Below are 26,675 nucleotides of genomic sequence, written 5' to 3'. Positions count from 1 at the left end.
TCATTTTTGCTTTGTAAACCTTCTGGCCTTGTGAATGAAGGCCCCGCTTGCAACATTATAGGTACTTGGTAAAGGCTTCATGGAAGGCAGGCACGGGTCCGAATTCCCTGCTCTTCTCCACATGCTCGTCCCCTTTAATCCCCTCCATCGATCAAAGGACATAATAATCAAGAAGCCAGCCAGTTAATTAGAAACCTTCATTGATTAGTTTATTGCACCGACTCTGATATATTAACCTACTCTGATATATTATAAAACAGCCAATTCTTTGGAATGTTCCAACCACTGGTATAAGAAGCATGTGACATCTCATCAGCTCTGAGTGAGATATATCTTATTATAGCTTAAAATTATATACAATCTTGCCTATTATAATATATATGAATATTGAATATCATAGCTACGACATATTGCATGCATAATTTTGATATGATATCATAACTGCCACATATTGAATGTACAATATTGATATGATATTACGGATCAATCTTCAAAAATTAAAGAATTTAATTGTCATATTTAAAATTAATATTTATGTCAAATCATATAATTTTGCTATTGTATTATACTATATCTAATTGCTCTGATACCATGTTGAAATCACCACTAGTCCTAAAAACTTAAGTTGATAGGATGAGGTAGCTTTATTTATATATTTTATATTTTCTTACTGTCACAAATTTTATTTTACTTTGGGTATAATTTTAAAAATATATTTTTGGTCGAGGACACTTTTTTCTATCTTTTGAAAAAAAGGAGCAAGAAAAATAATGGTTTTGTATAAGTTGTGAGCGAGTTTGACAAGTATAATTATCCTTTATTTATTTAGATATATTTGGTTCCCGATAAATACAAATTAATAAGTTCGAATAAAGTTTATCTTTTTAGCATTCAATTAGTCTATCTGGAAAAACAAGTTTTTTTTGCTTCTAAATAAAGCCATTTAACTTATCTAGACATGTTTGTTAAACAATTCGGATTTAGGTTTAGATGTATGGCCCATTTTACTCATTTTGACTATTTAATAATTAGGTCAAATCATGATCTAACCCATTTAACTTGCTCGGGGTCTCTTTAAAACCTGCTTAACTTATTTTTATCATGTTTAACTTGACTCGCTCGACCTATTTAACTCATTTAAATCAATTTAATCCGTTTAACTTGTTTAATCTATTTGACTTGACTCCACCAATTTAGTAAATAGATTATTCGGATCAGACCGGTTACCTATTTTATCAATAGGTTTGGTTTATATCTAAATTTTTGATCTATTTAATAAATATCAGGATTCAGGTTAATAATTTTTTAATCTGACATGCATCCAACTTAACCCGTATCCGATCCGATTTGACCCGATTGCCAAACCTATGTTGCAATGATCACCATAATCATTTAGAAGCTTTTTTGTATAGTATATGCATACCAAATAGAATTGTTATTTAATCATATTTCCATTGATATGGCTATTTATAAGGCGAATGAGAAAAATTCTAAAAGATAATACGAATAATGGCTATCATTTTATTTTTTCTTATTTTCTATAGAATGAATAATTATTTACATAAACAATGTAAAAAGAAAAATTGTGATACCTAAATAGGGATTTGTTGAATAGCATAGTTAATTTGCTGTGGATATGTTGGTAGATAACAATTACATGGTGGATGCAATTGCAGTGGTTGCTATGTGCACCATATAGTTGGGGAGCATGCATCCAGAGACAAGATGCTCAAACAACTGAGCGGAGCCCCAGACCTTAATTCATCTTGTCATTCAAGTGCTACTTGATTGAACATATTGTAATGGTAGTTGCATGCAACCTTAAAATAGACATAAATATATAATCAAATCAAAAGCTAGGGTGAAACAAAAGATATCATTTATTTTGTTATAAGATGATCAACATTCATAACCTCAATGGTTAATGTTAATTATTATTATTATTTTTAATAAAACAACTATTTTATAGAGGATTCGAGATTCCTACTGTCTACTGTAGTGCCCGAGTCTTTTGTTCTTCTCACAATCTCCACCACCCATCACCGAAATTGGCTCCAAGCATACATCTTATATGTGTGTTTCGTCCCTTCTCATTAGAATCTAGCTGCATCACCATCAGAGGCCCAAATAAGAGGACAGGGATCAGTGGGGAGGGTGACAGGGGTAATTCCTCGGTGATGAAGAATATATAGTTGGCACCACGTGGTAGTAGAATCAATCTTCAATAATAATGAATTTGGGGCTAACAGTGCATGGGGTTGCAGCTGGCTCATGCGATGGGAAACTTGGGGCCAATATTACGTGAAACTTGGGACGGATGAATGAGTTTTCAGGTTTATGGGTGGGATTTTCGAGTTTTAAGATCTATAAACGCATTCCTTCACGTTTTGTAGGATTTTTGAGACTGAAAACTCACCTTTCGATCAGCCAGGATATTGGCCGGTTCGACTCAAAATGGTGAAGACACGACAAGCCAAATGTATTTTTGTAGGTTTTTTTTGGTACACCGACTGCTTGCACAAATTTTACGTGAGCATAGCTAACAGAGTCAAGAGAAAGAAGATGGCTCGGCGGTGGAGGAACAGATACATGACAAGTCTAGAGAACCTCTTCGAAGTGTTGGACAGTAAAAAAGGCGGCCTAGTCAGCTGCCATAATCGCCTCTTGGTACATATGCACAATTTGGAAGGCACCACACTCTCTCACCAACTAATCTAGCATGGCCTAGAAGGCAATTTAAACGTATTTTAACAGGCTTTCGCAAGTCTCTTTTTTTTTCTTTTTTTTTTTGGTGCTAAAGTAAGTATTTCATACATTATGTGTACGAATATACTCAATAAAATCGGAAAATAAAAGATTGCATAGTACCGGCGTCAACTCTCCCTCTCCGACCCATAAGGTAACTCCAAAATGATTAGCCATATAGACAGTTACCTAATCTGCAGTCCTGTTATTCTTTAAATATATGTTTGGCTTGAAAGGTCTCTTTATTTCTCATCATCAACCAATTCGCAGAAAGGAGTGATCCAGCCACCACCCGTCGGACCGAGGCATCCTTTTTGCCGGCTTTTCCCAGCAAACCCATAGAAAATAAAATTAAAAAAGGATCCCCCTCTGAACCGTCGGATCACTTTCTAGCGGCCCTAATTTAAAACGGGCCCATGTCCTCGTCCTATTCGTCAAAGGCCCGCGTCATTTCCCCCGGCCTCCCCGCCCCGCATCTCTCTCATTCCCTTCTTTACCCTCTCTATCTGGAAAATGATACCAAAAATACTCCCCAAAGATTCAGTCATTAATGAGAACTAGTAAGGGTACATCAGTCATCTACGCCTAGCCGTTAACAAAGTTTTGGGGTCGGAGACGGTACCTGACCACCTGTTAAGGGGAAACCTTCCATAAAAAAAGAACAGAGGCAGTGACGACCGTCGACGAGCCCCAACCTTTCTCTCTACGAAATGAATCACTGATATCATTTTATACTCTCTTTCTCTCTCTCCGATACGATCCATAAAACTTTTTTTTTTAAATACCATAAAGAAACCAGGAACGAGAAGAGAAAGAAGAAAGGCAAGCACAGTAGAAGTGGAAGGGAAGGTGGTTTCCTGTTTCTTTCTTTCGTCTCCACTCGCGCGATCCTTCTCTCCTCCACCAGTCTCCTTTGATCCCTTCCAATTCCCTCCCCACTCCCCTCCTCATAAAATTTTCCTCATCTTTCTCCAATTATTTGAGGTTTCTCTTTTCTTTACTTTCTTGATTTTTTTGGCAGTTTTTTGATATCCCCCAGCCTCAAAGTTGCTTTTTTCCTTTCTTCTTTTTTTTTTTGAGAATTTTTACTTCCGGGCGGTGATTTAGATCGAGAGATCCTCCACGTTCATTCATTCTTCTATTTTTTTTTCTTTTTTTGGTTTTTTTTTTTTGAATTTGTCCTTGGGATTGAAGATAAGAACCTTGAAGGAAGTGTAGTAGAACACGGCAAGAAGTTTTGAGGAATCGAAAGAATCGATCTTGGGAGGTTATCTAGGTTTCGAGATCAGGTGGGAAGAGATTGGGAGCGTCCGATCGAATGGCGTCCGTTGAAATGAGGTCACGGAGGGCGCCGAGCTCGAAGAAGACCAAGCCGGAGAGGTCCAGGGTGAAACCGCGGGCGCCACCCCGGCTCCAGTCCACGAAATCGATGCCCCAAGATTTTAGTTTCACCAGCGGCTCCATGCCTTCCTCCTTGGAGGAAGCCGGCGACAGGAAGGAACTGAAGGAATCGAAGACGGATCTTCCTTCTTTGGATGAAGAGGACATGGGGAGTTTCCAGGGGAATGATGAGTCGCCGTACAGTTCGAGGACGACTTCCCGGGAGAAGAGATCTCCGGAAGGAGAGGGAGATGATGCATCCGAGGATGTGACTTCGAGGTTGCCTGTCGTCGCTCCGTTGCGGATTGACTCCAGATGGAGCGATACCACCTCTTATGGCCCGAAGAAGGTAAGTCTTTTGTTCTTCTTTTGGTTAGAGATCACTCCTTCATGAGGGCGAGACCGGATTTAGGTGCAGGGATGGTTTTGTTATTTTTTCTTAAAAGAATTAAATCTACACCATTGCTACATTTTTCTGCATATATTCTCGCAACCTTAAAATTGGGCTCGGAGCATACGTTTTAGTTATCGAGAACAAACAGAAAATGCAGGGGTATTTATATGTTGCCTCGGAAATGGTTAAATGTGTGATTTTCATGGATTTTCAGTAACGATTTTTCTTATTTATATTATGTATGTACTTACATTGTACTTGTGATTGGGAAATTTATTTTTGTTTAATTAGGCAGAGTTGAGGGGAATTATAGATCATCAGGTATCTCACTCTTGGTCGCCGTTGTTGCTAGCTTATTGATGCGCATTGGCTCTGTTCCCTATTCAGCTGTATCTGCTTCCTTAATGTTGAAGTTTATTTGTAAATTTCCTCAGGCCATTGACTTGATTCGTGTTTGATCTTCTCTACTTTCTTTTTGCGGGATTCACATTTTTAGCTACAGCACATTATGCTGTGAACTGCGCCCATCCATCTAATTTATGGTTCACCATATCGGTCTGTACCGGTTTGGTATCTGTATTTGGTATGGAAGGTGTACCGACACTTAGTACGCTGAAAAAAATCTCGGACCGTACTATACTGATATGGTCGTAGTGTGGCATAGGTACGAGATCTAGTACCGAAACGGTGAATCTTAATCTAACTTCACTCTAAAGGGATATTAGTACTCTTCTACCTTGTGAGCCATGCGCAGTGGTCCGTCAGTGATCTTCTGCATTGTGTTATAGGCTTATTATTTTGGGTTCTAGCATGTAGAATTTTTCTGTCTTCTTGTAACTGTTAGCCTCCGCTAGTCAAGTATCAGTTAAACTTCCCATTTTTTCAAAAAAGCGACACTGTAGAGAATTATACTGGGATTAGTTTTTCTACATACCTACTTCTTGCTAACAATAAGAAAACAGCACGTCTCCTTAAGATAATGTTTATTAACTCTACCAATGACCATACCCACTCTTTGAGAGAAATCCTCATAATAGATGCTTCGGATTTCTTTGTGCTTTGGTACTCTTTATCTAACATCCCATGGGACGAGCTGCTGAGTGGTGTTTTCATATGTTTCTGAGGTTAGAACTTCTTGGTCTCTTAGGAGTTCGTTTAAGGTCTTACCCTCCCCATTGGATTACATATTATCTTAAGGCTGGAAATTTATTTATCAGTAACCTGAGAACCATTCAGTTTGTTCAGAATCCACTGCAATCCATGCTTTGAGAATCATATTGGTCAGGTTGTTCAAGTTGTGCATGAGCTAAATTTTCCAACTCATGTTCTTGGAAGCAAGTTATAGATAGTCCTGAAGTTTTTCTGACAGTAGGATAGAGCATGTAATAATACATTTCTTTTACCATCGGATGTGTGTGGCCTTAATCCTAGCTTGGGCATCACTTAGAGCATCTTGCCAGAAGTTATAAGTATTTCTCCTTGAGACTTTCCATATTCAGAAGCCTCTTAATTGCAAGAATGTTGCATTCTCATGATATGTCATTTATAGTCTCATCACATTTATACATTGGTTTCCTGCAAAAGTTAAATCGGGAACATGTTTTTGTAATTGACAGCTTAATATGACTGTGAAACGTTGAACTTGATAACTTCATAATCCAAACTTTTGTAAGTTCAAGGTGATGGTCATGTTTCTTAAAATTGTCAGGTTGTGTGCTGGATTAATCTCTTGCATTGCCTGTCACTTTCAGTTGTCCATCTCTTTTTAGGAGAAAAGAGGAATGTTTTGGGTTCGGAAAAAGAGGATAAACATGTCAAAGTCCCTTTTTAAAAATAAGAAAACAGCATTTCTCCTTAAGATGCTGTTCTGAGCTTTAGCAATGAGTGCACCCACTTTTTGAGAGTAATCCTTATATCAAATTTTTCATATTTCTTTTTGTTTCTTACTCTTTATTCAAATCCCTCGGGACCAGTTGCCTAGTGGTTCTTTAATATATTTTGAGGCCAGAACTTCTTTTAGGAGTTGGATTAAGGTCCTACCCACTCCCATCAGGTATTAAGTCTAGAACTTCATGTATGAACTACTTGAGAAAGTTTGTTTAATATCTACCATGATCCATAATTTAGGTATCATATTTTGGTCAGGTTGTACCACTTTTGCGTAAATCCAAATTTTCCAAGAAGTTTTCCTCTGAGGCAAGTCATGGAATATAGATAGAGCTGCAATGTCTTGATAATAGGATAATACATGTAAAATACACTTCTTTACAACCGGATTCATATGTCCTTTGGCTGATCTGGGGAATCATACATTAGTGCATCCTGACAAAAGTGATAAGCATTTGTCCTTAAGGCCTTCTATATTCAAAAGCCTTTTAGTTGTTCTATGCATCAATTTTGCCATGCTATTCCATTTGTAGTCCCATCATTTTTATGCATCAGTTTCCTGCATATGTTTGTGGGGACCTTTTTTGTAATCTTCAACTGAATAAGGATTTAAGGGTCACATTTGATTATTTGATAGTCCAATTTTCCTTGTACTTTTCATAAGCTCGACAATGATTCTCTTTCATTAAAATTAGAGTTGTCAGGTTTTATTCTGCATAATCTCTTGCATGATTGGTCTCTATCTTAGAAAAAATATTATTTCTCCCATGTCATATGAATAACTACTTAGAGTTGTTACAAATAAGGCTTCTCCTCGTACTTTAATTTTACACTTATTGCTTCAGCGCATGGTATGCCGTACCAGCCCGAACCGGGCGGTACAAGGCATACCATACTGTATCGGTTTGGTATCGGTATCCGGTACGGATAGCGTACCGACATGCGGTATGCTAAAAAAAATCCGTACCGTACCAACCGACACTGTGCTGGTGTGGTACTGGTACGGAATCCGATACCGAGACGACGAACCTTGCTTTAGCGTATCTTAATGGGCAAATTTGTCCCAGCATATTTGAATAAAGAAACATTGTATTGTCAACTGCTACATATAATCTTGTGACTCTTCTGATAAGCAAATGGCTTCTGGAAGTTATGGTTGCTTATGTTGCTTTCTTGTATAATATTTTAATTTAGATTCCTACCAATATTGAGTACATTTTTTTTTAAAAAAAAATTAACTGCTGCAGTTGGTATGATATGATCCACATACTGTCTATTGATTGTAAGACCTACATGTTAAAGTTTATTGTTTCAGAAGGTTCAAGCCTGGTGCAAACTTGCAAATGGTGATTGGGCATTGGGGAACATTCTGTCAACTTCTGGGGCAGTATCTGTTATATCTCTTCCTGAGGGTGAAGTAAGCTATTCTAGTCCAAATATTAAGGAACCTTTGTTTTCTCTTTTACAATATTCTAGCTTGTCATCTAAATTTGTGTTTGAAGGTTTTGAGGCTGAACACTGAGAGTCTGTTACCTGCAAACCCTGAAATTCTTGATGGTGTGGATGATCTTATGCAACTCAGTTATTTAAATGAACCATCAGTATTATACAATCTGCAATATAGATATTCCCAAGACATGATATACGTGAGTACTTTCACTAAGTCATGCTCCCTGTAGATTTGAAATCTGAGTACTTTCATTAATTCATCTTCTCTCTAGATTTGAGAGCTTCATTATAAATTTTCTTAACACATAAAAATCTTTTCATCTTGCAACTTAGACTAAAGCAGGACCAGTTTTGGTTGCTATCAACCCATTTAAAAAAGTAAATCTTTATGGAAAAGATCTCATTGAAGCATATAGGCGAAAAGCTATTGACAGTCCACATGTTTATGCAATAGCAGATACTGCCATTCGCGAAATGATAAGAGGTAATTTATCTCAAGTAAGCAATTTGCATCATAATTACAACATGTAACTTACTATTATATTTAGCCACCTTGAACTTTGACTTTGATTTTCCTTTTTCCCCCCTAATTGCAGATGAAGTTAATCAATCAATTATTATAAGGTCAGTAGTTCTTCATCCAGTTCTTTGATAATTGCAGATCATGGTCATGGTGTTACTTTTTCAGTATTCTTTAGATAAATGTTGCACTTTTCTCCTTTCACTTTTTTCTGTTGCTTTTTGTTGGAATAGATGCTATTACATCATATATAAGATGATGTTTGTTTCAAGTGAAAGGTGGAACTTCTTCCTCTGTATGCATGATATTGAACTGAGCAATATATCAAAAAGAATAACAAAATCATTCTTTTCATATCACTAGAAGAGTGGGCTGACTAAGAAAGAAAATTAAATAGCTCATTATATGAAACTAAAAGGGCACACAGAAAGCAGACGTTCTTTCTATGATGTTCTTAGTTGTGTTTTCTGTAATTGAAATCTTATCTTTTCCTTGTTTATGTGCCTTATGGTTGTTCTTTCCCAACACTTTTTTTTCATACATAGGTTATAGAGTTGGATAATATACAAATAAAATGATAAATATTGCATGACTGCAGCATCTTTGATCAAAAATCAGCAGGCTAATACAAATTATAAATCACGTCCTTGTCATTTTTCTGTCAGCCATTTATTTAGTGGTGGTTTATACATCTGATTCATTTGTCATTTCAGAATTTGTATTTCTCGTTCAATTCTTGAAATAATAACAACTTAAACCTTATTTCAGATTCTGTATCAGTTTCTGTCTTACATCTCTAGGAGGAGATTATGGCCTATCACTGATTGTAGTGCGATGCATCCTAGATGAAAATATTAGATATTTTGTGATTATATAAGTTGCTCAAAATATATAGGTGACTTGCAGATGTTACACATGTAATGCCTGCGTCATAAATATGCTTGCTTAATATTACAACTAGAAAGTCAGCATCATGACTTAATGGACCTCCTGGTTACTTTATTTTTCACTCTTTGAGATTGAGCAGTAATCGAGCCATGAGATCCTTGTGGAATCAAAATTGCTTTTGGAGTTGAATAAAATTTATAAAAGGTTATCAAAGATCTTTTTTTTCTTCTTTTACTGTAAGGACTTCTTTCTAGTTTCTAAAGTAGGGAAGAAAAATATATGAAAGAACAAGCATACTGGTTAAAAGTATTACCATGATTGATTTATTCTGACTAAAAAAATTTATATTATATTCTGAGAATCTGTTATCTTCTTTCTGTTCTTTGTCTGGTATTTGTTTAATGTTTCAAGTTCAGAAGTGAATTTAATGAAGCAAATTCTTGTACTCTTAAATCACTAACTGTGGTCTTCTTTCTAGTGGTGAGAGTGGAGCAGGAAAAACTGAAACAGCAAAAATCGCAATGCAATATTTGGCTGCTCTCGGAGGGGGTAGTGGCATAGAATATGAAATCTTGCAGACAAATCCTATACTAGAAGCATTTGGCAATGCGAAAACATCAAGAAATGACAATTCCAGTCGCTTTGTGAGTTATTTAGCTTCAATGATTTTTACTCTTGTTAGTCACCGTATACTTGTAACAGTCTATTCCAAGCCTTCAATTTCTCTTAAATATTGGGAGTTGAAATGTTGAATAAGGTAGATGGCTTTTGAAATCTGCCACTTCATAGACTTGTGAAGTAATTAGTTTCTGTGTGCAGAACATTCATGTTAAAATTTGAAACCATTTTATATTTTTTCATTAAATCCTGGTGTCTGACTTCAGGGCAAGCTGATTGAAATTCATTTCAGCATGACTGGGAAAATTTCTGGTGCCAAGATTCAAACATGTAAGAGGAATGTACTTTGAATCACTTTGTTTTCCTTGCAGAATATATTTTCTTCCATTTTTTCCAATCCGACATTGATTGCTTTACCCTTCTATTGTTTCTGCCTGCTCAACTTCTATGTGTGGACAGTTTTACTTGAGAAGGTACTTTTATCTGTCTGGTGAGATGATTCTTACTAGTTTTGTGCTTTCTGTCCCATGATGTATTTTAATTTTTATATGCTATATGCAGTCAAGAGTAGTTCAATGTGCCATTGGTGAACGGTCGTATCATATCTTTTATCAACTCTGTGCTGGTGCTTCATTATCTCTTAGAGGTATGTTATCTCCGTTCTTTTTTTTTTCCCTTCATATCTATGTCTTGGGCTAGTTTTCTTGACTTCCATTGGACTCTGTCTCTATAGTTGTTGCTGGCTATTTCGAGTTGGAATTTTATAGTCATGACACTTGAAAATTTTCACCCATAAAGAATGTGGAATATCACTAAAATGTGATTAAATATCTTTTAATGGGAAAAGTTATCTTTTATAATGACCCTACCGCAAATGTGGTTAAGCTCGGTATACTTAGTAAGATGACCTTGATTTACATATGCAGCATAGCCTTTTCTTGACTTTTGCTTGCATACAATCATCATGAAGGGCATGGATAGTGATGATGATGACCCCCATGTGTCTCCTGCTTAGTTAGTATTACAAGACCTCTGTAATAATGCATGGGATCACATGCAATTATCAAATTGGAAAGAGATAGCACATGGGTAATCTTGTTGTACCCAGAATCCCTCCATCTACATGTGGAAGACTAAAAAGAGGTACATTGTATTTAAAACCTCGCTATCAGCAGTTAAGCAATGTGAGTGAGAGAGGGGGTTGGGGGGTGGAGTGGGTGGGGAGGGTAGGAGAGAGATTTCAAGATGAGATCAGACAGGTATAGCAAATGCAGGAGCAAACAAAATTTTAAACACTGAATCTGAAAGTACTGTCTCAGGCTAACCTAGAAAGTGCTATGGAGAATTAAGATCTCTTGGATCATAATGTATGAAATTTTTCTCCATTTTTCTTCTTCATGAAAGGAAAAGGAGGAAGTTTTTGGCTTGGTAATATGTAAATAAATATATAACTAAGGAGAGAGTCTTTTGCTAGTAATATATAAATATGCAACACTGTGCATTAATTGTCCAACATATCTGCCCCTGCCTCTGTTAGATGCATGTGATCATATCTTTGAGGCATTTTAGTCATTGGTGAGCTGTATAACTCTTAATTTTGTGGGCTTTGCATTTTGTAACATGCACATGATCTATCATATTTTCCTGCACACTTGTTATGTAGTTCTTAAAATCGTATATTTGCATTGGTATTTAGTTAACACATTAGTAAATTAGGTATAGAGTCATTCACAATCGCAGTACTTTGCCTGGTAACTCCCCATCGACAAGGACAATAATGTGACTTGCTATTGCATAGAAAGCTTCGACACTTTTATTATGTTACTACTAATGGTGGAGAAGTGAAAACCTCGGTCTTATAACTTCTTTCGGTCATTCTTATGGTTAGTCGTATTAAGAGAACCTTCTGCTATTATATTTTTATCTATAAAACTTAAAGTTGGTGAAAATGTAAAACAGTTTCTCTTTCTTTCTTTAGGATCTAGAGGTGGCTTCCCTGCAGTATTTTTACTTTGTCTTTTTTTAGGAGCTATTGCTAGGCATCTAGAAGAGAGACTCATCCTTAAGATTTTATTTGCATTCTCATAAATTTAATGAAAGAAAAAGAGCCAGGACACTGATTATGAAACTGGCTATATTGGAATGTTGCAGATATAGGGCATGGACTTCCCTTGTTTAGGAGTCCTCAAAAATTGACTATGCTTGTCTATCAAATACATTATGAGTTATGGAAGCTCGAGACCACCTTGTTGTTCTCAAGGTTTGTGGTAGATGAAGTGTTTTTTTTTTCCAATGTACGAGCATATACATGTATTTGTATATGGATTCTATTAAGGTCCGCCGTACCGATGTACCAGTGGGCATCGGTACCGTATCGGTACGTACCGAACCGAACCGGTACCGTACCGGTACGGCTGGTTCGATCGGGTTTCGGCCTCGGCGTCATTTTTTTTTGGAGAGTTCTCTCTTTTGGACCTTTTTTTGATGTTTCTATGTTTAGCTTTAAGGTTTAAACTAGATGATGCATCTTATTACTTCCAAATGATTCAAATCATGAGATGAAAATAAAATATTTTCAAATTAAGATACAATCAATTATATATATTTAAAACTCTCGAATATCTAAAATCATATCGAGTGGCGATGCTTCTCGTCGATATCCTGATCATCAGCATAATAAGGAGGCAGATCAATCCATCCCTCTAATCAAGCAGCATTGTAGTCTTGTATACTCAATCCCTGAGGAATGCGCATCGGGTCATAAGAACTCTCAGATCTCTCGCCGAAGCTCTAGCTCTAAGAGGTGTCATGTTGTTGATAATATCGCTGTAGAGGGACCGGTTCGCATCGGTACGGAGTCGGAACCGATCGGTTCGGACTCAGATAGGGTTGGAACCAATTTCAAAGGTTGTATCGGACCGGTGCCTGTCGGTACCGGTCCGGTACGGTCTGAATCTGTAATGTCCGGGCCCAATACTAACTAGGCCCAATACTTTTGAGGCCTAGTTTGAGGGTATTTGGGCCAGGTATTGTGGGTTGTATTGGACCCATGGATGGCAGCCCATGGAGGGCTGCCACCTCACGCCTGAGGGTAGATATGACAGGGCCCCAGCTGGCTAGTAGAGAGAAGGCCAGCTGTTGGCCCTTAACCATGCAAATTAGGAGCCCGCCACCTCTCAGCCTCGGTTAATGGAGGACTTAGCTGGCCTGAGGAAGGGGGGCAGCTGGTGGCTCCCGGAGCAAGGGGGAAGGAGAGGATGCCACCTCTCCAAGGGGTCAAATCTTAAGCTACACTATATAAACCCTTAGCTTGCTAACCCACGGTTTACTATACCCTCTTGACCTCTAGCTCTCCAGAATACTGCACCAGAGAAGCCGGACCTTTGGAGCTGGAGGCTAAAGGAGCTCTACAGCCCTAGGAGAGGAAGGAGGGATTTTGTGGAGGTGGTATTGCTCGGCTACAACCGGCCAAAGCAAGGTAAGAGCTACTGTACTTAAGTAAATAGGGTTTAAACTAAGTAAAAAGGGGTGGAAAACTACTCTGTGGAGTGTTCTCCTCTGTTCTCTTCTCTGTTTCAACAGTGAAACAGAGGGGAGAAGACTGGCATGGAGGAGACGGGAGAAGGGCCACTGGACTTCACTACGGGTCAGACTTACAGGCCACGGGCCGGCCTGAGAACGGCCCAGGCCCAGGCCCGATGTTCATCCGAGCCGAGCCCTACTGGACTCGGCCCTGCAGGTGAACAGGGCACAGAGGCTGCCATAGGCCGCCGGGTCTGGCCGAGCCGGCAACAGATGCGGCCACAGGGCCGCTAGCCCCAGTCGAGCCCCCACCTCTTTGAGGTGGTGCATCGTTATAAAAAAGAAAAGAGAAGAGGGGAAACAGAAGCAGAAGAAGGTAAATAAAAAAAAAAAGAAGGGCTTACTGAACCCTTGAGGCTTCATCCTCGGACGGCGGCTTTACCTCGCCGTGGTCGGAGCAGGTGAGGACCTTCCGGAGGAGATCGGGCCTCGGCCCCACCTTCCAGCCCTTCTTCTCTTCTCCGGCATCACTTCGGAGAAGAGGAAGGGCCGGCCTCCCGTCCGCTGCTGCTCCAAGATGGAAGCACCGCCTCGGCCAGTGGATCAAGGGAGTCTCACCCCTCCCCCGGTTGCCAGCGAGAGGAAGGAGAGGAGCCGGAGGGCTGCGAGGGAAGAGGAAGAGGCCAGGGGTTTTGGCCAGAGCGGCTAGGGTTCCGGAGAGAGAGAGAGAGGAAGAGACTGGAAGAGAGAGAGGGGAGCGGGAGACGAAGAGGCGAAGCCTCAGGAAGAACCGAGAAAGACCCTAAAATAGGTCTGCCTAACGGGTCGGATCCGAATTCGGGTCCGAAACTCGTTAGGCCCAAATTAAGAAAATGGGTTTGGTAAACCCAATAAAAATTGAACCGAACCCAATTGAATAAAATAGGTTAAATTCAAGCCCAAATAGCGTCGGGTCTGAACCTAAATGAGCCTGGATGAACCCAATTAAGCAAATTAGGTTAAATCCGAACCTAATTAAGCCCAATTGGGCTGGGTCCGAACCCCATTCATGTTATGTTAATCTCAGCAGGCCCAATTAATTGTAAATTAGACCCAGTTCAAGTCCAATTAAATTGACAGAAGGCCAAATTGGCTAGAAAAGGCTAGACTTAATTATAAATCAGGCCCAACCATTTTATTAAAAGCCCAATTAACCCATGTGGACCCAAATTGGCTTTAATTGAATCTCAAAGGCTTCAAATTGGGTAAATTGAATTGGGCTAAGATCCTTGGATGGGATCCAAGCAAGTCCATAGTAAGATGAACTAAATTCTATAATAAATAAATAGAGAATAATGTGATTCTTATGATGTGGTTTTAGGGATTAAAGATCTATCATTTGGATTTGAGAAATTCGGATAACGAACTACTGTAAGTAACTTGCCCTAATCTTTTATGGATCATGTTATGTTACATGAATTATCAATGTATAAGTTATTTATATGCAAATAGCCTGCTCTTTAATCTTAATATGGATCATGTGAGCATCATATTTATTAAAAAAATTTAAGTATTGTTCATATACATATTTCATGTATAGCATACTATGAAAAGTAAGTAATATGCTTGATCTCATAAATTATGGCTATGCATGCATCATGTTTATGCTGATTTTTAAAGTATCATGCATGCAAGTTGATATAGCAATTGCATCTAGCTAAGTGTACCGCTTGCAAGAGGTATTATGGGCTCTTGATGCTACGGGCTGAATGCAACTGAGCCGGCCTTGCCAGTGGCCGAGAATGACTAAGCTAGCCCCGCCAGTGGCTGATAAAAAACTGAGCTGGCTCCGCCAATGACCGTTAATGAATTCGCCCTAGCATCCAAGAGGTATTACTTGCAAGAGGTACTATTAATGGGCTCTTAGATGCTACTGATCGAATGCAACTGAGCCAGCCTTGCTAGTGGCCGAGAATGACTGAGCCAGCCCCGCCAGTGGCTGATAAAAAATTGAGCTGGCCCCGCCAGTGGCCGATAACGATTTCGCAGTAGCATCCGAGAGCATGAACCACGGCAAGCCGGGGGTATAGTTTTTACATTATATGTGTATATATTTTTATGAAAATTTTTGTTGACATAAAACACTGATTTGTTTACTTAGTATAAATATTTTATCATGATGAATCATTAGATAGTATACATATCAGCTTCTCAAACCCGGTTTAAACGTATTTAGAATTATAGTTGATCCGATAAGATTATGCAGGATTACTTACTGAGCCGTGTAGCTCATATCCGTTTATTTATATTTTCTTTCAGATCCTCACCAGTGATCGCCGTCAGAGGCATTTTTCTTTTGCAACAGGGCTTCTTTATTTTTGAGTGAAACATATATACTTTTGTGTACATAAACAGTGTAGAGGCTCTGTATTTTGTATCAAGCAGCAGGTTGTAATGCACATATTTTAATATGTAAAAGTTTGACTGCTTTTGGCTACCTGTTACCTATGTATGAGGCTTCGTGCTATTGTGGGCGGCAAGGTCCGCCGTACCGGTACCGGTCGGCGTACCGGTGGCCGGCCGGACCGGTACGGTACCGGTCCGGTCCGGTACGTACCGGCTGGTACCGGTCCCGTACCGGCCGGTACGCGGTGGTTTCAAAAACCACAGCGCGCGGCGCTGTGGTTCTAAAAAAAAAAAAAAAATCGTACCGGTGCGAACCGGCCGGTTCGCACCGGTACGAGGTGCGTACCGGCCGGTACGGGCTCCGAACCGGCCGGTACGGGCCCGAACCGGCCGGTACGCACCCGTACCGGCCGGTTTGGATAAAAAACCGAAAATACCGGTTTTTTATCCGTTCCGGTACCAGTCCACGGCCGGACCGGTACGAGTCCACGGCCGGACCGGTACGTACCGGCCCGTACCGGCCGGTACGGACCGGTACGGCATTCCATGGTGGGCGGTAGTCAGCAATAGTACGGCCGTGTCACGGATCTGGGTCCGGGACGTGATAGAACTGACCGGTTCCGTTCGGTTCAGCATACCATGGATTATGTACATGTTGCACCCCTTGTGGTTGCTTTCTAATGGTTGTCACTAGAAGTCCAAATGGGATCCTATTCATTCTAGCACATGCTATTCAATTCATGTATCAGAACCCAGATTCATAGACATTATGTGAAGACTTCTGACCAGATCGGTTTGCTTACGGAGTAGGGGCCGGAACCACAGTAACATCGGCCGGAACCGATCGGTACTAGACAGAAACGGATGGAACTAGGCGGTTCCATCCGGTTCGATCAGGACTCGGTGCTGTGGCATTATTGCTCAAATAAGATATTCTCTCAAATACATGATCGAAAGATGCTCGGACGAGACCACTACACTATTCGGTCAACTATGTCAGGAGGGCGACATAGTTAGGTAGAGGGGCACGAAGGATAAGAAGACAGTTGCCTAGCAGACCAAACAAGAAAAATAAAAGGCCCCAATTTAGAGTGTCAAGGAGGAGTCCTAGAGCAGCAGTAATGACAGTTTTGGTAGTCATGGATTTGCACGAATGACAGTTCTGGTGGTTAAGAATCTGCTGGCCATGGAGAAAGTGGAGGACAGAAGACTACTGTTCATGAGACAGTCGCAGGATGGTCTGGCGAGTCCCAGTTTACGCATGCTATACAGGATCGGGAACACGGTGCACGAGCTGATGGAGCCCACTAGGATCCGATTGCATATAGGAGATGGGCTCCTCGAGGTCATTCAAGAGGACACGATGCAGCTGCAGATGACCTCCCACATGGAGTAGGATCCATAGACGTATCAGATTCCGAGTCTTATACTGGATACTATTATCCGTAGCCACAGGCAGCCTATGACCCATATGGATATAGTACATCTAAGACATCTTTCGATAGCTACTATCCTACGCAGCCTGGAGCATCTCATGGGTCGGATTTGACTGCCGGCATAAAAGGATGGGCCTCTCTATAGCTGTATTATCAGCCAGAGGACACCTCTCAGAGCCAGAGCTTCAACGAGAGATCCGAGAGTGCTTTTAACCTGGTGCGTGTGTTATGGGATGAACATGCAAGACTACAACGCCGCTTGGATAGAGAAGTGGGTTGATATGCCTTCTAATTATACTGATGATCCGGATATCTACGAGAGGCATCGCCACTCAACCCGATTTTAGATATCATTATGTATGTTTGTTGGCTTTAAAAGTGTGTAATTGATTGTATCTTGATTTGAAGATATTTTATGTTGTTCATTTTATAATTAGTATCATTTTAAAGTATTAAGATGCATCATCTAGCTTAAACCAGAATCATAGAAACATCAGAAAACATAAAAAAAATCAAATTAGACTTAAATTTATAGAAAAAGTTCAAAAAGAGAGAACTTCCAAAAAAAATAAAAATTAGGACGTACGGATGCGTGAACCAGGCCAACCGGTTCGGTACGGGTTTGAACCCGGACCGGGCCCGACCAATACGACACCCAGTATCGGTTCGGCAATCCTTGGAGCTATCAGCTGTTTATTTAACTAGTGGATGGGATCTTCTCACTGTGACTAATGCTACAGTGCTGATGTTGCTAATTTTAGTATAACATGAATCTTAATCATTTGACTTGCTTGTTGGTGTACCACAAGAATGATTTTTTGAATTTGATCAATCTGTGAGGCTTAAACAGTCTAGTCGAAGTTGTTTTAAGTCTACTCATGTTCATTGCTGAAAAAGTGAATCTGAAGCATGCTGTAAGCCATTGATGAATTGAGAATTAGAGACTAGAGGTGATCTTCTAATTTTTATTATTCAATCCCATCTAGTTATCATGTATTGAGATTGGTAGTGGAAGGGCCTTGTAACCTCTACCGACCATTTCCAAGCCATTTGAATTCGAACTTCAGTTTGGTGGTGGTTGGGGGAGATTCCAGAAAACAATTTGATTTAACCTGATTCAATTTTTGGTTAAAACCACCTTTAATCCATCAACCTAGGCAAGCTCCCTTTGATGTTCCTCTACCCGACTTCATTGTTTCCCTTTAGTAGGGTTTATGGGGATTTTGGGTCTCTTTCTACAGAGTACTCATCGAGTTTACTCGTTTTGCTGGTTACTTTATGTTAGATATCTGTTATGCTTAAATATGTTTGAAAAGTTCTTTTGATATGTCTCTCCTTTAATTCGTTCTCCTTCTAGCATCAACTTTCCCTCTTTCTATTTATTGTTTGCGCCCTTGCTTTCTTCATACTACATTTGGGTTTCATTACATCATCTCACTTGAGGGGTTACCATAACATGAGCAAAAGCCAACCCATTTTACTTTTATATTTCTGAAATGCCTTTTTGGATCTTCCTCAATATACCAGCTATTCACAGAACATTAGAAGAAGACAAGTAATCATCAGCTTTTGGAAGAAATCAAAGAATTTGTGGGAATCCTAGAAGATCAATCCATTCCTCCTTCTCTGAAGATGATCATAACATCATCTTTGTTTGAAATTTGATCCATATTCAATTGACTGTTTCATAATTTGAACCAAGGTACACCGGTATTGGTAGGCATACCGGTCACCTACCGGACCAGTACGGTTCCAGTTCGGACCGGTATGAACTAGTACTGATAGAGCTAAGTGCACGCTCTTTCCCACGCGCGGGCCGGCACAAACCGGTCCGGTTCGCACCCGTATGCAATGAAAACTGGTCGGTTCCAGCCGCATAGGGGCCGGAACCATTTTCCACGGCTGAACCGTATCGGTTGGCACCGATACTGGTACAGTACATGCTGAACCGGACAGTACGGGCCGGTTCAGCAGACTATGTTTTGAACTATGTTGTATGACTGACAACCTACTTGATGTCAGCCACAATTCATTCTTTCGTGGGACAGCTTTCATTAGGGTGTTATGTATGCAGGCAGTAGATATGCTTTATTTGTTCGGCAAATGTAATAGACTATCCCTGGCTTATCTTTTTCACTTATTGACAATGATAAATTGGCAGCTTCCTGCCTGCATTTATGTCATGTATCGAGATAAATCACCACATCTACTTGTTTATTAGTTGAACAGCTACAAACCTAACCTTTATTAAAAAAGTCTTCTCAGATAATATGTTAAGCTTATACAATATATTCTCAGTTATTCAATGATTCAAAGATGGTGAACATACATCTAACCCTCCAAACTTTTGATACTTACCTGATCTATGAGATAATTAATCCTGGGGAAACGCCAGCGAATGGCGTGCAATGTTTGTTTGTGTTGACATCATTACTGAACTAGTGAGAGTAAATTGAATATCACTATTATTGCTCCTTTAATCAATACAACACTGCATGCTTCCTTTTCCAAAGTTAGAGGTATCCAGTCATGATTTCTTTAATTCTCCTTTAGTCCTTTATGTCCATATTGGTGAGTTAAGCCTCTAAATTTAGTCATTTTTTTGTGTTTACTAATTATAAGTTTTATTAGCTTTTTGACACTTTTGTCTTCCCAAGAGTAATGTTCTCATTATAATGATACATTATTCATGGGTTTTGTGATTTGTAAATTATTTGTGTTTATTCATATAGATATGTGTATAATGCAGAGCTCTATTGTTTATTCCTTTTTCCACTTCCTACCTGTTAACCTGCTGTTTTTCTTTTTATAATTCTTTTTGAAAACAGAGAAACTGAATCTGAGAAAAGCAGATGAATACAAATATCTGAAGCAGAGCAATTGCTATTCTATTGTGGGGGTTGATGATGCTGAAAGGTTCCGTACTGTGATGGTACATCTGATGGCCTTTCAAATTCATGAATATCTTTATTAATAAACGATCCTTTCTCACTAATCTTCATAATTATCATTATCATGCTCAAAAACTTCAACTGTTTCCAGGAAGCTATGAGTATTGTTCATATCAGCAAAGAGGATCAGGATAATGTATTTGCAATGCTAGCAGCAGTTTTGTGGTTGGGCAACATCTCCTTTACTGTGCTAGATAATGAAAACCATGTTGAAGTTGTTGCAGATGAAGGTAAAGTCTTTCATGTGTACTGTGATCCATTTAAGAGATTTAGGTGTTGTTTCGCTGTTCAAGAGTTTTCCCATTTAAAAGATTGATGTCTAAGATTATACTTTGAATTCTCTTTCTTTTCCCTTTTTTTCCCCTTTTCTGTCTCTTTGTTCATGCTGTAAAAGAAAATGTGGTTCTAGTTTCTCTCCTTTTCATTCTTCATCTACTTTGCTCATAATACTTGATTTCCTCGTCTCTATTGAAGTCTTTCCACTTTACTTCCTTCCATATTTCCTGTTCTTTCTTTTGTCTCCATCAGATCATTGGATTTTTATGAAATTGATAAATATCTAATAGTAGCACAATTCTTGCAATATTGTTCTTTATTTTTCCCTTTTATGTAATATTTCATGAACTTCCACTTATCATAATCCCTAAGACCATAAAACCTAAATCTTCTCATGTTCATTGCAAACTTTTGTAGAAATCTGTCAAGTATGGATATTAGACTAAAAAGGAGCAAATCCTGATTTTCCAACACCTCCCTCTATTTTTTCAGTCCTGGCCATGTTATATCTTACAAATGCAAACCATTTCCATTAGGAAAACCTGTCACTAGATTGCAAGGATGCTATAGCTAAGAAGATAAATGTTCATTAAGACTCCTCAAGAATGGGATCACATCCCTCATGCAGCTGACATAATTTTATTTCATGCAAGTAGGTTTACAAGATCAAAACTATTGCTGATACTTCAGTTGTGCAATAATATTGCTCAGTGGCTGAGTGCTTTTCTAGGAGCAATGTGTTGATTTTTGGGAGAACATTTCTCTTGTGACCAAGCTTGATCATAGTGGCGTTATTGATTGCTATTGCTGCAGTTCATTGTGGCCCTTTAACTTGCTGGTTGTGAAGAATGATTTTCTTCACAAGAATCTTGATTCAAAAACTTGTCCATGACCCCTCACCTTTATCCCCTATGGTATTTTTGCTGCCTATATTTGGTCTTGAATGCATCCCTTGTCCTTGATCTGAGAACTGCCTTCTTACTTTGTTTTGAGAAGTACATCCTCACAATTTTGATCCTTGCCTTTTGAGTATGGCATGTCATTCTCTCATCTTTTTGAAGCTGCATTATTATTCTTCTGATGGAGGTGAAATAATTACTCGATGGGAAAAAAATCTTTTGATGATTAAATCTCAAACATGAACATCAAGATTCAGGACACTTAATTTGATAACATGGAGATGACCATGATGAATATAGAAGGGATCAGAAAATAGGAACGAGTTTAGTTAGTTTTTCCCACTAAAAAGCTATAGTAATGGGAATTCTTTAGTAACTTTTTGGTTGGCCAAGTCCAAGGTCTACTGAATCGGGCCGAACCGCCTGGTTCAGGCAGTACTGAACCGATCTAGTGCAAAACCAGGTCGGTTCGTCATTCAGATTCGGTTCTAGCTCCTACCAGCCGGAATCGATATTGGACTGGCCGAAACCGGTCCTTTATCATCCGGAACCAGCTGGTTCGGTGCCGACTCAGTGCGAACTGGCTAGTTCGCACTGAGTCAACCTGGTTTCGAACCGGGTAGGGTATGGACCACCTGCCACTGCCCTACCAATTTGGTTTGCTACCGAACCGTATCGGATGCCGACTGGTACGGGTCCTGGTACCAGTTCGACGGACCTTGGCCAAGTCCTTTTCAGTCCCTTTCTAATGGAAAAGAATTCCATAAACTAAAAAGAAAAATTGAAAAGCTATACATTATTTGTGATATGGGCCCCTCATTCATCAAAAAAACAATTACTCAGATATTTTGTAATCTAAGACAATTAGGTTTAACTCATAAATAAAACAAAATAGAAGGCTACATGTGCAACCTTGTCATGACCTGTCTAATACCTGTATATTTAAACTCATGTTGATCTTGGCAAGGATTGATGGGTGTTCTAAGACCCATCCACAATCCAGGTTGTTGCAGAGGTGCTTACCAAATGCTATTTTCAAAAGGTGGCCCTTACTCATTCTAGTTATGATCCTTGACATGGTTGCTTTTTATGATCTTGGGGTTTACCATAAGTTTTAACATCATTAATACACTGTGAACTAATGACCATCCAAATCACCTAAAATACCATATAACAGTATTTCAGGTTTGTTATGCTTCATCATGATAGTTGCTTCAATTTGTGCCTATAAAGTATTCTCTTGCATTGGGCCAACTGCGCCTGCTTGGATTCTTGTATAGCCATGCATGTCTCAGCTGCCTCCATGTCATCCAGATCGGACAGCTCGTCCTTGTCCTTCTCATTATCTTTGTGAGAATGGCTCTCGTCTACCTTGCGGTTTATGTGAGCCCTTTGATCTCTAGCTAGTTTCTTTGCTTCATTCAAACTGAACAAATGGTTCCTCATTGCTTTTCAGACCTCCCTGGACACCTTAGTACACTTCTAGACATCTTTGTAGCCAATTGATGACTCCACCTCCTTTATTTGTCATCCTACAATAGTTGCATATCCAATATGTCTTTCCATGCCTATCTTTCCATGAAGCTAGCCGATATCGGGTTTGTTTTGTTTTTTCTTACTAGACTCTATTTGGCCACCGAAAGACCTATGCTTACCATACATTCGATAAACAATTTCCAATATAGTCTGAAAAATTGTGGTGTTTTGTGTTAATTTTCTTAAACTTTAACCTAACTTTTTTTGCCTTTAAACAATTATTAATAATTAATTGTGATTTGAAATAAATAATTTGGATAATTAGTAAAATTCATGATTGTTTTATTAAAAATCAACTTCTAAATTATCTACACATGTTCCATACTTTTACCTTTAATAAAAATTTTAGATTTTTTAAATATTTTTTGAGAAACAAGTGAAAATCATATAAATTCTGAAATTACTAAAATGAATGATAGCTATCTTAATAACATTTTCTAAAATATCTTCATGGTGGATGATTTTCTTTATTAGTTGATTCCCCTCTATTATTGGATAATTTTCTTCATTGGGCGAATCCTTTCCATATGTAAGGGATGATTTTTTTATATGTGTATGGGGCCTAACAAGGTATGCAGAACCGACTGAACCGACGTACCAATGGAGGCCGGTACCGTTTCGGTACCGGTTCAGACAAAAAAAAAGAAACAAACCGTGCGGACGCGCATGCGGACACGCGCGCATCCTCGTTATGCTACAGAGTGGCATTTAAAAGCCCACGCAGCGCAGCGCGGGGGCTCACTGCCCTGTGCAGCGAGCCCGTGCGGGGAACCGTGCGTGTGCAGCGAGTCGGGCGCGAGTCGGGGCGCGTTTCTCCACTCACGCCCATGCCCCCGCATGCAAGCGTGCTCCCCGCGGCATCTCTCTCTCTCTTTTTTTTCTTTTCTTTTTTTTTCCCCTTCTCCTCTTCTTCTTTCCGAGCTCCTCCTTTCTTCTTCCCTTCTCTTCTCCTCTCTTTCCCCCTTCTCCCGCGAGCAAAGAAGGTCTTCTTCCCCACGAGGCGCTCGGGAGGAAGAAAAGAGGCCTGGTAGCACAAGAGAGGTCCTCTTCTCCCTTCTTCCTCGTGGGTACCGGTGCGAACCGGTGCAGTTCGCATTCGTACGGGCAAGAAACCGTTCGGTTCCGACCTCTTTAGGGTCGAAACCGAATTCTATGGTTGTACCGTACTGGTGGAGGCCGGTACCGGTACAGTACAGGCGGAACCGGTTGGTTCCGACCGGTTTAGCAGACTTTGGGGCTTAATAAGGAATAAGATATGGCCAACTAATAACTTCTAAAGGGGTTATTTCCCTTCTTATGTGATAGCCTCTTTTTGGAATGACTTGTAAAAGGAAAAATGTTATAAGGACAATATTATAAATGAAAAGAAAATAAGATCATCCTGTTAATCCTCACTTTCCTTCCAATATGTCTCTCTTCTTATTATTCTCCACCACTTTTCTTCTAGTAGTAAATCTCAACTCTACACATTTTCTTATTTTTTTTTACATTTAATCAAATTTCATATAATTCTAAATAGTTTCTTGAAAATATAATTTTAATTCTTAAAATTTAAAAATTAGTAAAATGCATAATAATTACTTAAAAAATATCTATAGATTATCTTCTTATCAAGGAATGCAGAAACCATCCCGAACTACTTGATTCTGGGTATACCGAGCTGTGCCGACGGCGGACCGAGATGGTTCCGGCATTTAAAATAAGAAACTAGCGAAGGAGAAAAAAAGGAAGAAGGAAAGAGAGGAAAAGAGAGAGAGAGAGGGGGGGAGGGAGGAAGAGAGAGGGAGAGAGATGGAGGCCATTGGAGGGGCCCAGAGAGAAAAAAGGAGTCCCGATGGACCCCTATTTTGAAAGAAACAGAGATCCGAAGGGAGAAGCCCCTACTCCACCCCTCTGCACCACCTCTAGCCCTCTGCAGGCCTTCGGCAGCCTCCAACAACCTCTAATGGCCTTCTGGCAGCCTCCATCTCTCTTGTCCTCCCTCTTCCTCTCCATCTCGCTCTCTTCCTCTCTCATGTTCTTCCTCTCCCCCACCCTCTCTGCTACATCGAGCCATGCTCCACAGGCCTCCATTGGTTTTCATCGTCTATCCCTCCCTTCTTCCCTCTCCCTCTCTTTCCCTTCCTCCTCTTTTTTTCCTCTCTCCTATTCTCTCTCTGCCCCTCCTTCTCTGCTGTGTCGAAACGAACTTGGCATGGAATGACACAAGGGCATACCAAGTCGTGTCGTTAGCCGATAGGCATAGAAAATCTTGCTTCTTGTATTCCTATTTCTAATATTTAGGCTAATCTCTATAATTTTTAATTAATTTTCATTGAAAATTAAATACAAATTATATTAAATTTGAAAAACTAATCATTTTGAGAGCTTTTATAGGCACTCGTAGGCATGGTCTGCCGTACCGGTCGGTACGGGTCGGTACCGGCCGGTGGTACATACCGGTATCGGACCCTACTGGTACGGTACAACTATATATTTCGGTACCGAATCGTACCGACGGGTACCGGCCCGTACCGGCGCGTACCGGCCCGTACCGATCCGGTACCGGCCCGTACCGATTTGGTACCATCCCGTACCGAACCGGTACTGGCCCGAACCGACCTGTACCGATCCGTACCGATCCGGTACCATCCGTACCGGCTCCAAATTTTTTTTGGCTTTTAGCCCCATCGGTACAGTACCGGTTCGGCTCGATTTGGTTCAGTACCATACCGGTATCGATGCCCACCGGTACGTCGCTACAATTGGTACCGCATATCTTGCCCGTAGGTGTACTACCTATATTCGTCATTAGATGAACAAAAGCTTATTTACTAGGATAATTTTAAATTTCTCATAATTTCAAATTTAGGCTCAGTTGCTCCCAAATGTGCCCTCAATTCATCCAAACCTAGCAATAAATTAGTAGCATGTGCACTCTACTCTATTGATGCACATATTCTTTCTGTCCCTGAAATTCTTCTAATTTTATTTTTAATAATTAATTTAATCCAAAAGTAATAATTATTTATAAAATAAAATATGTGCAAAAGAATGAAATTAGTGTGCATAGGATAATGCCCACCCCACAACATATCCAAATTTCATGCCAAAGGGAAAAATTTTGCATGAATTCCCCTATTTTTCCCTTTTATTGCCAACTTACGAGCAAAAAATAAAAAAGGGTGTGGGATTGGGTTCTCACCGGATCCAGCGGGTGTTCGGCATCTAGGAACCTGGATTTTAGGGTGGAAACACCTCACCCACCCTCCTCCTTCCCTTATTTTCTCTCCCTTCTCTCTCTCTCTTTCTATTCTTCTCCATCTCTCCCTCTTTCTCTCAGTCAAGAAGGCACTAAATGGGATCCCAAAAAACTCCTTGTGATAGATAAGTGAAAGGCAGCCTAGCTGGCTAGTTATCTCTCACTTATTTTTTGTGAAATCCTGCTCCCTGGCATGGACTTAGTGCCAGCTGAACCATTTCTGGTACTAGTGCATACCAGCCAGCACCTATCGGTACCAATGGGACATGCACCAGCACCAACATGTTTCGGCATTCTGACCACAGTGCTTTTGCTGGTTTCTTTCTGGAATCATATGGTATTGATGGTCCTACCGTACCATTTAGATAGTTTTTAAATCCTTGGAAAAAATGGTCCTGACTCATTCTAGCTATGATCCTTGATGTGGCTGCCTTTTAAGATCTTGGGGCTTACAATAAGTTCAGCATTATTAAGAGTTTAATACTGTATACTAATGGTCATCCAAATTAGTTAAATTGCCATATGACAACATTTCTAGTTTGTGATGC

General features: G+C 39.8%; 1 protein-coding gene across 3 annotated transcripts in view; it reads left to right on the top strand.

The window, feature by feature from the left end:
* The first annotated feature begins 3,399 nt into the window (after positions 1-3,399).
* LOC103712460 (myosin-1-like) overlaps positions 3,400-26,675 on the top strand; it is a 39,539-nt gene continuing 16,263 nt past the window's right edge. The window contains exons 1-11 of one of the 3 annotated variants that reach the window (XM_039126893.1): positions 3,400-4,474; positions 7,725-7,823; positions 7,909-8,052; positions 8,189-8,339; positions 8,452-8,479; positions 9,742-9,907; positions 10,148-10,211; positions 10,341-10,354; positions 10,443-10,527; positions 20,053-20,156; positions 20,267-20,405. In XM_039126893.1, coding sequence (XP_038982821.1) covers positions 4,064-4,474; positions 7,725-7,823; positions 7,909-8,052; positions 8,189-8,339; positions 8,452-8,479; positions 9,742-9,907; positions 10,148-10,211; positions 10,341-10,354; positions 10,443-10,527; positions 20,053-20,156; positions 20,267-20,405 — 1,405 coding nt within the window. In that variant the 5' untranslated portion in view covers positions 3,400-4,063. Of the gene's footprint in view, positions 4,475-7,708; positions 7,824-7,908; positions 8,053-8,188; positions 8,340-8,451; positions 8,480-9,741; positions 9,908-10,147; positions 10,212-10,340; positions 10,355-10,442; positions 10,528-20,052; positions 20,157-20,266; positions 20,406-26,675 lie in introns of all 3 variants that reach the window. The other 2 variants (XM_008798987.4, XM_039126894.1) reach the window with 2 other exon arrangements.

This window comes from Phoenix dactylifera, chromosome 5 (genome assembly GCF_009389715.1).
Source record: "Phoenix dactylifera cultivar Barhee BC4 chromosome 5, palm_55x_up_171113_PBpolish2nd_filt_p, whole genome shotgun sequence".
Lineage (NCBI taxonomy): Eukaryota > Viridiplantae > Streptophyta > Magnoliopsida > Arecales > Arecaceae > Phoenix > Phoenix dactylifera.
Note: the sequence above shows the minus strand (reverse complement) of the source record. Positions and strands in the feature narration are given on the sequence as shown.